This window comes from Elgaria multicarinata, chromosome 13 (assembly GCF_023053635.1).
Source record: "Elgaria multicarinata webbii isolate HBS135686 ecotype San Diego chromosome 13, rElgMul1.1.pri, whole genome shotgun sequence".
Lineage (NCBI taxonomy): Eukaryota > Metazoa > Chordata > Lepidosauria > Squamata > Anguidae > Elgaria > Elgaria multicarinata.
The window spans coordinates 21,406,175-21,420,154 of NC_086183.1; the positions used below are offsets into that span (position 1 = coordinate 21,406,175).

The 13,980-nt window shown below is 43.5% G+C and overlaps 1 protein-coding gene across 1 annotated transcript; it reads right to left on the reverse strand.

The window, feature by feature from the left end:
* Positions 1 to 5,250: 5,250 nt before the first annotated feature.
* LOC134408342 (trypsin-like) lies at positions 5,251 to 12,843 on the reverse strand. Its single transcript, XM_063140595.1, has 5 exons — positions 12,789 to 12,843; positions 11,228 to 11,387; positions 9,880 to 10,133; positions 6,559 to 6,695; positions 5,251 to 5,403 (listed from the first exon to the last, which is right to left on the reverse strand). The coding sequence occupies exons 1-5, from the start codon at positions 12,841 to 12,843 to the stop codon at positions 5,251 to 5,253; spliced, it is 759 nt and encodes a 252-aa protein (XP_062996665.1).
* Positions 12,844 to 13,980: the final 1,137 nt, after the last annotated feature.

Below are 13,980 nucleotides of genomic sequence, written 5' to 3' on the forward strand. Positions count from 1 at the left end.
GAATTGGAAGCCAATGAAGAGATTTCAGAAGTGGAGTAACATGGTCAGAGCGGCGAGCCAAGAAGGTGATCTTAGCAGCAGAGTGGTGAACAGAAACCAACGGACTGATGTGAGAAGAAGGAAGGCCAGTGAGAAGAAGGTTGCAGTAGTCCAACTGAGAAATAACCAATGCATGAACAAGAGTCTTTGCAGAAGAGGCAGAAGAGCTTTAAATCAATGACAGCAAGATGGGTTTCCAGGTTTTTGTGGGGTTCCCCATATCAAAAGTGATACCTGCCTCCAGATTTCCTCAGTGTAAGATAGATAGTCCAGCTCACAACAGTATGGTGCATTGGTTAGAGTGTTGGGCTGGGATTTGGGAAATCCAGGTTCTAGTCCCCACTCAGCCATGAAGCTCGCTGGGTGACCTTGGGCCAGTCACTGACACTCAGCCTAACCTACCTCGCAGGGTTGTTGTGAGGATCAGAAGGAAACAAGGAAGACCACATGAACTGTCTCAGGTTCCTTGCAAGAAGAAAAGGGGTGGGATATAAATGTAATAATAAATAAAAACAAAAACAAATAAACTCCACTGCTGACTTTAGCTAAAGCTGGAGACAGACAAGGGGTTTAAAGACCATTCACACTTGCCTGGGAGTAAATCCCATTGAGTTCAACAGGACTTAGTTCCAAAGAGGCATGCATTTTTGTTGCTGAAACAGGCTAACATGTTTATGCATCTGGAATTATTATTCACATCATTATCTGGCATGGGGAACATGTGGCCTTTGAGATGTTCTTGGACTACAATTCCTATCATCCCTCACCAGTGGCTGTGCTGGCTAGGGCCGGTGGGTGATGTAGTCCAAAAACATCTGGAAGGCTGCACATTCCCCATCCCTACCGTACATAAACGATCATATGTGCATTGATATTCATTTGTTGATTTGTATGCACAAATAATATTACCATGCCCAACCCCACCAGCCTGAAAGAAAATATAAAATCCATCAGTCACCTGAAGCCTTGCTTTGGGATTTTTCTTCGAAGGAGGCCTTGCCGGTCACAGGCACATCCACCCAGTGCCAAGGATGGAGGCACGAGAGCAAGGGACTGTTGTGCTGGTTCACGAGGAAACCATTCGGAAGAGAGTCTCACCTCCCTCACCAGCTGGACTCGGTTTTAGGACAAGTGACACAAACCCGCCCACTGTATAATGTCTGTTGCACTGTTGAAAGACCAACCCATCTCTCTCTTTGATAAATACACACTCCTTCAATTATAACTAGCTGCCAATCACCCGTTTTGAGAGCCTAAAACATCTGGAGACTCTACAGCACTACCTCCTCCTCCGTTGTTAAACTTGCGTGCTCATCTCAATAAAGCCACACGCCAAGTCGGTGACTCATTTTTATTTGGGGTGTCGTTGCTGCTTGGGCCAAACTTACAAAGTGGGATAAATGACACTAATCTCATGGCACAGATATGTCTCTAGTGGAGACGCTCCCAATTTTCTGCCCATCCCTCACATAAAACGTAACCAATGATTGGCATTTGGGGTGAAACCAGGGACTGTGGATGGAGAGGCAGCCGACGCCATGCCATGCAAATTAAGGAGAAGCGTGTGACCTCCTGATCTCAGCGGATCATGCCATGGTTTAATGTAGCACAGGGTCAGGCCTTTTATTTTCTGGTCAGCTGGTCATCCTGTCTGTTGCATTTCACTCAAAGACCCTGTTCAGATGACCCACTAAGGCACGGTGGTTAAGCATTTTGAGCTAAACAGTATAGCTTGGTGTGTCATGTGAATCATGACTTAGCGCATTGTGTGAACCATTCCAATACGTATTTGTTGACCGACCATGATGGCTGCCATTTTACAAAAGGGCAAACCTAGGGTGACCATATGAAAAGGAGACAGGGCTCCTGTATCTTTAACAGTTGTATTGAAAAGGGAATTTCAGCAGGTGTCATTTGTGTACATGTGGAGAACCTGGTGAAATTTCCTCTTCATCACAACAGTTAAAGTTGCAGGTGCCCTGCCCTCTTTTAAATCTGGTCACAGTATAGCTGCAGTATAGCTCCTGCAGCTTTAACTGTTGTGATGAAGAGGAAATTTCACCAGGTGCGACATGCACACAAATGACACCTGCTGAAATTCCCTTTTCTATGCAGCTGTTAAAGATACAGGAGCCCTGTCCTCCTTTTCATATGGTCACCCTAGGCAAACCCTCCCCCCGCCCAGCCGCAACCATTTTGTGAGACCCTCTCACAACTCTCATGGAAAATTCCAAATGTGTCTACCGACCCCAAAAAGTTGGGGACACTTGCACTTTTTTAAAGAGGGCCCGGGGCAGGTGGTATTTTGCAGAATGACATGAGAAAGCCAGGTCTCTGCCCAGAGGACCTTACAAACCTAAATTATTTTATTTATTTATTTTTGTAAATTCCAGCATTGGGTGAGACTACAAAGGGAGGACAAGGAAGGGAGAGGCAGGAATAACAAAGGATTTATTTTCATTTGTGTTCTTAATCATTTCATTACTCCTTATGTTTGGAGTTTATTTGCTTTTAAAACACACACACACACGCACACACACACATAGGCAGTATAGCTCTGAACGTTCAGCAAACCTGTTGAAAAAGAAAATCTTGCAGGGTCTTTGTGCACTCATATTCAGGAGATATTGTTACATTTGGCCATCTTGATTCCTCTGAACAGTCAGGTCATGAGAAACCAGGGGATTTAATGAGTTTGTATTTATGTTCCTGAGTAGCTTGTGGCTGCTGAACACACCCTCTAACAGAGACGGAAAGTTGATGGCATTGGAAACTCTTTGAAGTTCTGGAAATCTGTTCCAGGGTAAGTGTATTTGCTGCCATCTGTTGGAGTCTCTATTTGCTTCCACCATGGTCTGAATGAATAATTGGAACCTTAGAGTTCCAGTGCTGTCTTTCACATCCAAATTCCAAAGAGACTCTCTCATTTCTCTGGACTGTTCCTTGTCGCAATAGCAATATATTTTCAGTTACATTCACTCTGAAGGCCACCTGATTGGGGACGGTTGATGTAGAAGTTGGAGTAGACATGTTCTTGATTGTTCCAGAGCCCAAGATTAGAACTCACAAGTAAAAATCCCAAGGAAGCAGATTTCAGTGAAACACGAGAAGATCATATGCTGGTTCTCTCTTATGTTTCACTGATTTCAATGGGTCTACTCCAAGCATGACTAAATCTGGATCCAGCCTTATGATTCTAAGTGATGGAGAGGGGGCATGGCTTAGTGGTAGAACAGTTGCATACAGAAGGACCTGGGTTCAATCCCAGCATCTCCAAGTAGAGCTGGAAAAAATCTTGCCTGGAATACTGGAAAGCTTCTGCCAGTCATACCCTCTTTTATATCTGGTCAAGAGGCCAGGGCTTCTGCAGCTTTAACTGTTGTGATGAAGAGGGAATAAAAATGACACCTGCTGAAATTCCCTTCTCTTTATAACTGTTAAAGATACAGGAGCCCTGTCCTCCTTTTCATATGGTCACCCTAATTTCATGCATCTGATGAAGTGGGCTGTAGTCCACAAAAGCTTATGCCATCATTAATGTGTTAGTCTTCAAAATGCCGCACGACTCATAATTATCATTTTTAATTTTATGTTTAGGAATGCAGAGAATTTTAGGCGCAAACTGAAACATAAGTAAAACTTGTTTTCTTATCAATTCTCAACTTAGTTTACTACTTTACATGCATAACATTTATTTTGTATACTTTAGCAAATACAATTGTATTGTTTGCTATATTTATGAAGTTTAAGGTATAAATGCCTACGTATTGTTCAAAGAATAATTATGAATATAACCCGTGTTAGAAATGGAACTGGGCATTGCTACACCCTAAGGTACCAAATACACCTTGACTTTTGTCAGTAGGGAAAATAGAGATTAAAATAGACACCATCAACATCAAATAAAAATAAATTTTCTTGTTGGGGGCTAAGAAACGGTCTCCTCACCGTAATAAATGTTTTCCAGAAACTGATGAAACTTTTTAAGACAGAAAAGAAAACTGCAACACTCTGGGCATGAACAGCCCAAGGCATTTGCTGCATGAGGTGAAGGACAAGATGGCGCCTCCTCCATTTTTGTATGCAAAAAGGCTGACTGAACTGGTAGCTTAATCATTCTTGGCAACGGGACAGCATCTTCCATCACAACTGGAGACAGTAGCTAGTTTAGGGGGTGCAGAGCAGGCCATATGGCCCCTAGCTCTTTCCTCCTACATCTTGTTGCCACCTCCTATTATCTGCCGCCTGAGGTGGCTGCCTCACTCTGCCTAATGGTAGGGCCTGCCCTGCCCATGCGGCAACACTAGCATGACTGTACACATGATCACAAGCAACAGGTCCTTTTTTCAAAGTGTTTCCAAGGCAGAATCTACACTACTGCTTATAATGGTTTATAATGGTTATGACAACTGTTCAGGCCCAGGACACATTACAAATACCGTTTCCATGCCGTTTTTAAAGTGATATATCCTGCTTGGTGTAGATCGGCCCCAATTATCTTTTTAAGACCTCATGCCTCTCTGAAGCCTAAAAGAAATGAATTTGTGTTGTGCGTGTCTACAATATGCAGTGAGGAAGAATGGTAGGCCTGTGGCAGAGTGCATACTTTGCATGCAAAAGGTTCCAATTTCTCAAACTCCTCTTTGAAATATGGAGCCCAGAACTGGTCACAGTATTCCAGATGAGGCCTGTTCCATGCGGAATAGAGTGGAACTATGATTCTAAGTGGCAATTGTTTCTGAGTAAACTGGTTTAGGATTGGGCGGCACAATGATGCATCCTGTATGAGTATGTCTAGATACGTTCCGACTGACATACTTCCCACCAAGGGGCCCTGAGGATTGTCATTCTGTGAAGGAGCAGTGGATCTTGAACCTCCCAATGTTTTGTGTGAATTTTGCAACAAATCCACCAGTAATCTTCCCATTACAAAAGGGAGATGTTCCAGGTTTCCACAAAACAAGATTCATGTTGCTGACAGCTGGCAAAATGAGAGAGGGGTATTGTACAGCTCACATGCTTTGGGGTGATTTCAGAAGCCTTCAGAAGAGACTTGATGGTCAAAAACACTTTTTATTATTTCACATTTTTTCGGAGCACCTGGAAAGTGGCAAAAGCACCATGGAAAAGACCAATCAACATGGGGAGTCTGGTAAACAACAAACATGTCCCCCCTCCCCTCACAGTTCATGCTGGATTGCCAGAAGATGATCAGTTTTTGCTGATGGTGTCTCGGATCCATCCCACGTATTTGCAGACATTCACATAGACTCCTGGTTTATTCGGTTGTGCGCATATCTGAGGACCCCAGGATACAATCCCTTGAAGCACCCCATTGCAGACAAGGGGGCCGCCTGAATCTCCCTGCAGGAAACACCAAACAAAACATGAGCATGTCTGCATAGCCATGCCTGTACTGAGGGCTGCTCTGTGAGATGAATGGAATTGTGAGACAGAGGCCTAATCTATACCTGCAGGCCTTCCAGGACTCAAAGTGGGAGGAGGATCTCAGGCTTTCCAGCTTCCGGGATCGTCCCCCAGGGTGCACACACCAGCATGACATCCCGGAAGTCAAGAGAGACGTTCCTGGTGCAGTGCTGTTGTTTTTTAAGAAGGGAGAGGTTTGCGCAATTGCGCAAGCACGATCCTGTGCCAAAGGCAATTTAAATTTGAAAAACCCTTAAAACTCGGTGCCCCAACACACTGAAAGCCATCCTGGGGCTGGCGAAAATGCTGTCCCCCACCCCTGATGAGCACAGAGCTCCCCCACACACAGCTCCATGCCCATTTGAAGAGCCCTGCTACTCACGAGGAGGAGGGAGGATCCGTGAGCCCGTGCCACACTGCCTGCGGTCCTCGGGGTTGTCCCAGGGCCATGGGAAAAGTCAGGTAAGTGGAGTCCCAGTTATCCCTGGACAACTGAGAGGTTATCCGTGGTTGACTCTGGGATCAGCTGTGCGTCATTTTGGACAACCTCAAGCTGACCCCAGGATAAATGGCTGGTGTATACATTGGCACAGAGAGAGAGAGGGAGATGCCCAAGGCCACAAACAGGACTGACATTCAGGGTAGACACCTTGGATAGCTGCTTTAGAGTTCTGACTGGTTCTGAATGAAACCCAGAGCGGATTTCTCATCTCAGTGACATCAGACCCACCAGACCCCACAGGCTGGATTATTTCAGCTGTTTGTTATCTGCCTCTATTTTTAAAGAAACAAAAATATCACAAAAACCAATATCCCTCCAGTGAGCTCCTTCCAAAGGAAACAAACCCAGGTAAGTGCAATGCCCCTGGAACATCTCACTTCTCACAGAAATGGCGTTGGCATAAGAATATGAGTTTTTAAAATTATTAAGAAGTAGGCCTCCAAATGCATGCTTGGGCTAAAGGTGGGTTGAGAGTATGAAAAGGTTGAAGCCTCCTGACCTACAAGATTCCAGGGACTGTTTTTTTTTTTTACTAGCCTCCATCCATCCTATCCTCAAGAACATCTTTAGAGGAGACCAACTCAACTCACCTGGCAAGTATCCGTGCCTCCCTCCATCCTGCCAGCACAGACCATGTTCTCATTGATATAACTGGGGTAGATGCTTCGGCAAACGTCGTGATTGACAATGGTGATGTTTGCACACTGCAAAACATCTGGGAAATTTACTGAAAAGAAAACCACAGTGTTCAGAAAAAGGATCTAATAATAGAAAGTAGAGAAAATGGACAGAGTGACATTTTGCCCCCGCCCCTCTTAATACTAGGACCCAGGGCCATCCAAAGAAATTGACTGATTGGAGTTTCAGGACAGAAAAAAAGGGAAGTACTTCTCCACCGAGTGCATAATTAACTTATTCCAAGGATTTACTTCCACGAACATGCGGTGCGCTACGGGCGAGAGGCGGCCCCCTTCCGGCCGCGCTCCGCTCCCTTTTTCTTTTTTTTTTCTTTCTTTTTTAAATTACAAAAGCTTGTGTCGAGGGCTGACTTTCAATAGATCACAGCGAGGGAGCTGCTCTGCTACGTATGAAACCCTGACCCAGAATCAGGTCGTCTACGAATGATTTAGCGCCGGATGCCCCACGAACATGCGGTGCCAAGGACTTACTTCCAAAAGATTAATTTACTTAATTAGTGAGGTTAACAATTTGTCTGGAATTGTGGGGGATTTGTGCAAGAGCAAATTTGGGGGGGGGGGGAAATCCAGTTCCACCAATGAGCAGATGATGGAATGAAAGGCCCCTGACAGTCTGTGAAATGCAGACAGAATCCACACATCCCCAACTGTGTAAATGATATGGCAATGCATAGTGCAATCCTATGTATCTCTACTCAGAAGTAAGTCCTTTGGATTTCAGTGGGGCTTACTCCCAGGTATGGTTGTGTAGGATTGCAGCCAGAGACTGGGAGGAAAGAGAAAAAAATCCTACTTGCCTTGAAAGATTATAACTTGGGGTCATTTTAAAAATATGGCATGATGTTGTTTTATGTACATACTAGGGACAAATGCAGTGATATCTGTCAAAGCATTTCCTCAGATTATGGAAAAGAAACTAAATTTAATTTGTTGTGATGAAGAACTATAAGAAAACCTTCCAGCAGCCAATGGATTCTACTTATATTTTTGTCTGTAAGTGAAAGGGAGGATGAGGTACCCCTACGAGATGTCAAATTTCCAGAAATTTTGAAGCCATGGGGGGAAAAAAAACTGGCTTTTTTGGGGGCGGGGGGTTTCAGGGGATTTTTTTTTTTTTTTTAGAATATTAAAAGTACAGTGTATTCAAGCAATTATTACAAATTGAATTTACTTTTTTTAATTTTTACTTTTTTTGTAACAAATGGAAGTACAAGCTTCTGAACTGTAAGGAACCTCTTTGGTTTTGCCAGTTTATGAGGAGCAGGTAAAAAACAATTTAAAACCCCCCAGGAAAAATCCATCAACATTAGTAACAAAGAAAATTATTTATGTCTCCGCTAGTCCTCCACAGTGTCAAGCAGACATAAAGCACTCATTCCCATAAAAAGAAATGAGAAAAAGGTGGGGACCAAGATCCAATGAATATGCAAGAAATTTAATCAGACTCACTTTCTGAGCTATAGCTATCATTATCAGTTTCAGTCTATGCTTCAGTGGTAGTGCCCCCTAGAGGCAGAAATGCATCTTGCTCTTTCATTTGCGAGTTATAATCTCAGTTTGCAAATTAGGACTTGTTTGTCCTTGGTGCACAGAAATTGTAATAATCTGATACTGTACATAGTTTTTAGAAATCATTTGGAGAAGTAAATATCTGAAAACCTTGTCTTAAACATTTTATTCATCATGCTAAAATAAAACATTCCATAATCCATTTTCTTCCTTTTTCCCAATTTTTTGGGAGAAAAACAAAAAAGGCTTCGGAAAAAAACAGGAGAAAAACAGTTTTTCTCCCCAATTTCCCCCCCCCCCCATTTTTTTCCAGGCCTTCACATCTCTAGTACTACTCCCTGATAAAACCTACATTTAAATCTGAAGTATTTTTTCTTTTTTTTCTTTGCTTTTGGATTTTGCAAAATAATTAACATTTAAAAGAAAGAAGAAAAGAAAGAAAAGAACTTTCCCATCTGCTCGGTTTTGGTTTGATTTGTGCTTTCCTACTGCAGTTGTAAACTTTTTATATTTGATATTGTATTTTATGGTGTATATGTTGCGGTTTTAATTCTTGCGAACTGTCCAAAGAGCTTCAGCTATTGTACAGAAATGTAATAAACAAACAAACAAATAATAAACAAACAAATAAACAAGTAATAAACAAACAAACAAACAAAGGCTTTCTCCGCTGTGGCACCCCGGTTGTGGAACGAGCTGCCCAGAGAGGTCCGCCTGGCGCCTACACTGTACTGCTTTCGTCGCCAGCTGAAGACCTTTTTATTCACTCAGTATTTTAACACTTAATTTTAACTTAAATTTAAATTTTACTGTTTTAACTCTGTATTTTAATCTTATATCAACTTTGCTGTGTGGTTTTATCCTGGTTGCGCTTTTTATACTGTATTTCGTAATTGTGTTTTAACCTGTTGGGTGTTTTATTGTGGTTTTAATTTTTGTGAACCGCCCAGAGAGCTTCGGCTATTGGGCGGTATAAAAATGTAATAAATAAATAAATAAATAAATAAAAATAATTAAACTTGGGGGTCAAGTGACATGTGATGTTAACACACTTTAGAGGCAGTTTATAGGCATGTTCGGACGACACACTAAGCCATGGTTAGGCCGCTAACCCTTTTGAGGCAAATGGTGAGTGAGCATGCTTAAGCCATGGTTATATAGCCACTACGGTTAGGAATGGTTCACATGACACGCCAAGCTATAACATTCAGCTCAAAATGCTTCACCACCATGGCTTAGCATGTCTAGGGTGACCATATTTGGGGAACCAAAAAAGAGGACACCTAGTGTGTGTGTGGGGAAGCAGCTTTCTGAGTCCTGCAGAAAGTACGTTATTCCCCCGCCACCTTAAAGAACCCGATTGGAGTGGAGGAGGGGAAAGGATTTCATTCTGCACCACCATCATCCACTCTAATTGGGGCCTTTTCTATAATGTCCACGAATGGCCCACTTTCCCCTTTAAGACCTCAATTGGAGCTTGGGGTGGGGGGAATGATGTGCCTCAAGAAAGCATGTCACTCCCTCCTGCCATGCTAATGTCAGTCTTAAAGGGGAAGGTGTGTCATTCCAGGACATTACTGAAAATTATAGAAAATCCCCTCTGACACCATGGAAAGAACAAAAACCAGGACAAATCCAGGGAAATCCTGACAGTTGGTCACCCTAAGCATGTCATCTGAACAGGGTCAGAATGTCCCAACATACCTTGGGGACTTGTCGTTGTACCCCACCCTGAAATGAGGCATCTGGTCCCAGGCACAGGGCAGCTGTTAGGCAAACTGAGGATTTTGACGTTGTTGTTTAAGCAGACTGGAGTCAGCAGTTTGACAAGCATGATGTCATTGTTCTTGGTTTGAGGGTCGTAGCCGGGATGCACGATGACTTTGGACGCCAGTTTCAGCTGCTCGGTCCAGTCCAAACGCTTGAGGTCGTGCTCCCCAAGGCGCACGGGAAAAGGCCTAGGAAGGAACAAACCCAAGCATTCAGTCTCTGCTGGTGGCGTGGCTGCCAACTTTTTTTTGTGTGTGCTGGATTTACTCTTGCACTTTTAACTCCATGCCAATGCATGGATATTTAGCAGGCGAAGCTTTTGCCCATTATAAATGTGTAAATAGGGTTGCCGTATTCTGAATCCACAAAACCAGGACAATTTTTTTTTGGGGGGGGGGGGAGCTAGGATTTTTTTTAAAAAAAAAACCTGAGCAATATACAGTATAAAGGTCTAGGGAAAGCCCAATTTTTGCAAAGTCCAATTTTTCAATTAAAACAACAACTGTAAAACCAGACATCTTAAATTCACTTCAACTTATTTCCAAGTAACAGATTTGAGGTTTGCAACCTAAATCCAAGGAGGTGGATTTTTGAAGGGCGATTTTTTGGGGAGTGACTTTCCTTTCCTTTCTCCCTTCTCTCCTTTCCTCTCCTTCACCACCTCGTCCACCACTCGCTCCCTCCCTCCTGTCCCCCACAAAACTCTCTTTCTTCCCCCACAAATAACCCAGCAGCTCCGCCCCACACTTACCCTAAAGGTCTGACCACAACCAGCCAAGCTCACCAAACTCCTTTGCATTGCATGGGACTCAGGTAGCCTGAGGAGAGCACGTGCGCCTCTCCTTGCTGGTGTTCATCTTCTACACATCCACAGGCGCACTAAGGTGAGTCATGGCGAGTGACTCAGATGAGCCTGTGGAGGAGCAGTGATGCTCTGGAAAAGGCGCCAGATGGATGCGTCTTTCTCTGCTGGTGGTGCTCCACTGAGAAGGGTCAAGGGACCATTTTGGGGGTCAGAATTTCTCCGGCCAGCTGGACCAGGAATCCAGGATTCTTGCCCAGCCGGTCAGGACATTTCAGAATCTCCTGGGAATCAGGACGTTCCCGGTTTTCTGGGATGTATGGCAACCCTATGTGTAAATAAATAAATACACATACACATACACATACACATACACATACACATACACATACACATACACACACACACACACACACACACACACACACACACACACACACACACACACACCCTGCCCAGTACCTGCTCATGTAGACTTACGTTTTCCTTTTACAGTGGGCAGCACTGAGCACCCAGGACTTGTGGATCAGGGTGCCTCCACAAGACAGCCTGAAGCCAGAAAGCAGCGCGGCCTGCCATGGCTGGGAGTTGGGAAGACAGGGTTTTCCACCAGGTATCCGTTCTTCTGTTGCTGCGGCAGCTGGAAGACCAGAAAACCAGAAATGAGCCCCATTTGGAGGGGCAACAGGCGAAAGCCCTGCTACTACACAAATCAAAGAAAGGAATTGTTGGTGACAATGTTACAGTTGAGTGAGGAATGGGCCTACAGTACTTGCACCCAAGGACTACTTCATAAGCATCTTTAAAAGGGAAGGGGGAAGAAAAATGGAGGTACTAGTTGTGACACTAGGGAAAAAGTACTCTGGGGCAAAGAAGGGTCAAAGTGCATCAGGAACAGTGCTGGCTCCGGGTTCTTCAGGGGCCTTGGGCAAGATGCCTTCATTGGCCCCTTCCCTCAGTGAGTCAATCTTCTCACCACCATTGTCACCAGGTGCTATTGCTCCTCATCCTCCTTCTCATCATTGCTCTAAGTGGGACTTACGATGAATGATACCTAAAGATAGGGTGACCATATGAAAAGGAGGATAGGGCGTCTGTATCTTTAACAGTTGTATTGAAAAGAGAATTTGAGAATTTCAGCAGGTGTTATGGTTATGCATGCAGCACCTGGTAAAATTCCCTCTTCATCACAACAGTTAAAGCTGCAGGAGCTATACTAGAGTAACCAGATACAAAAGAGGGCAGGGCTCCTGCAGCTTTAACTGTTGTGATGAAGAGGGGATTTCACCAAGTGCTGCACGCATAAAAATGACCCCTGCTGAAGTTCCCATTTCAATACAACTGTTAAAGCTACAGAAGCTCTGTCGTCCTTTTCATATCATCACCCTACCCAAAGGCTCATAAAAAGGGAGAGCAAGAAGCTAATTGTGGATGGGTAACTTCAAGGCCCATTCCTTCTGCTCTCCTTTCTTGGGGTTCTTTGTCTTTAAACCAGACTTGGACTGGACAGCCCTTCCAATAGTGGGCACCTTCAAACAAAGGACTGCTCTCTGACAACACTTCAAATAGAGGACTATCCTCTCTAAAGTAGGGCACCTGCCCACCTATGTATAAGCCAGGCCTACATTTCTAGCCATCATTTCTGTTGTCACTATTACTCTCTGGTGCTGATGAACTTTCCTCATTAGTTAGTCTGAAAAAAACAAATGCGTTGTTATGTTTTTCACACATACAAGTGGATCCTCCTAAGAGTGAAGTGGCTTCCTCAAACAGCTGAGTTTGGGTGTGATGGAACTTGTTAGTTATTACATTTCTTATTGCTATATTTTCTCCAAGAAATAGTAAGAGGTGTGTGTGGGATATTCTGCCTTAAGTGCCAAAATAACTTGGCCAACTTTGCATCTTGATTTGGGCGTGGAGGCAGGATTTTTATTCTGCCTCAGGCAGTCTCTGGATTCACCCCTCACAAATTCACATATTCACCACACCTCAACAACAACAAAAACAACAACCCACATGCTATGTCCACCCAGAATCTTACCAGAAGATACCAGGAACAAAACGGCAGCCAGCAACTCCAGGAAAGTAGAAGACATGGTGGTTGGGTGGTAATTCTTTCTAGGAATAAGATTCTCTGTAGAAAAATGAGATTATAGGGCAATCATTCCTTTGTTCTAAGTGTCCCAGGGTCAAGGATGAAACAGTGGAAGAAAGGGGGGGAGAATTAGAGAGGAAGAATTAGAAAGTGGAGACCCCAAAGAGTTCTCCAAAGTGGCACTTCTTTTGTAGCACCATCAGAAAAATAACAGGGGAATCAGTTTTCAATGAGAGCCATTTTGCCCATTATACAGAAAGAGGTACTAAAGTGAGACGGTAGACTCCTGGACTGTACTATTTCAGTTTGCAGTGTGTTTAACTGATCCTATACAACAGGGATGGGCTACTCATGTTTCTCCAGATGTTTTGGCCTACGACTCTCAACTGCCCTAGCCAGCATAGTCAACAGTGAGGGGAGTTGTAAGCTGAGACACCTTTTTAATAACTTGCTGCTTTTAATAATGTATTAGTTTTAAATGTTTTAATTAGTTATATGTATTTTATTGTGTTTGTATTTGTGTTGTACCCTGCCTCGATCCAGAGGGAGAGGTGGGTAACAAATAAAATTATTATTATTATTATGACATCTAGAGGGCTACAAATTGCTCACCCTTGATATACATAAAAAGCTCCCTACTTCGTAAAATAGAACATTGCACCGAAAAGTTCAGTGGAGTCTCCCCTTTCCTGGATGACTACATTAGTATAAGCAAAAACATTTTTATGAGGACAGAGCATTCAAAATGATACACACACACACACGCCACAGACCTATACTCTGAAGTGATACAATTCAGCATTTGATCACCTCATCTGACCACCTCCTTCTGCAAAATGTGTTGAATGGCTGAGTTCCTCATTAACTCGAAGAGGTCTAAGAGAAAATCAGCTCCATTCACTTCAGTTGCTAGTTCTGATCTTTACCTTGCGATTGACATAGAAATGATGTCTGATGAGTCTGCTGGTGGAGATGCCAGGATCTAGCTCTAATAAATCAATGCTTGAGGGAGGGAACCCCCACCCCTTAACAAAACGCACCTCAGGTTGAATTAATCCATGCCATTCTTTTCACCCAACACAAACATCTTTTAAATATATCCCAATTGCACAGAAAGCCATCAGAGCTATTGACCCTG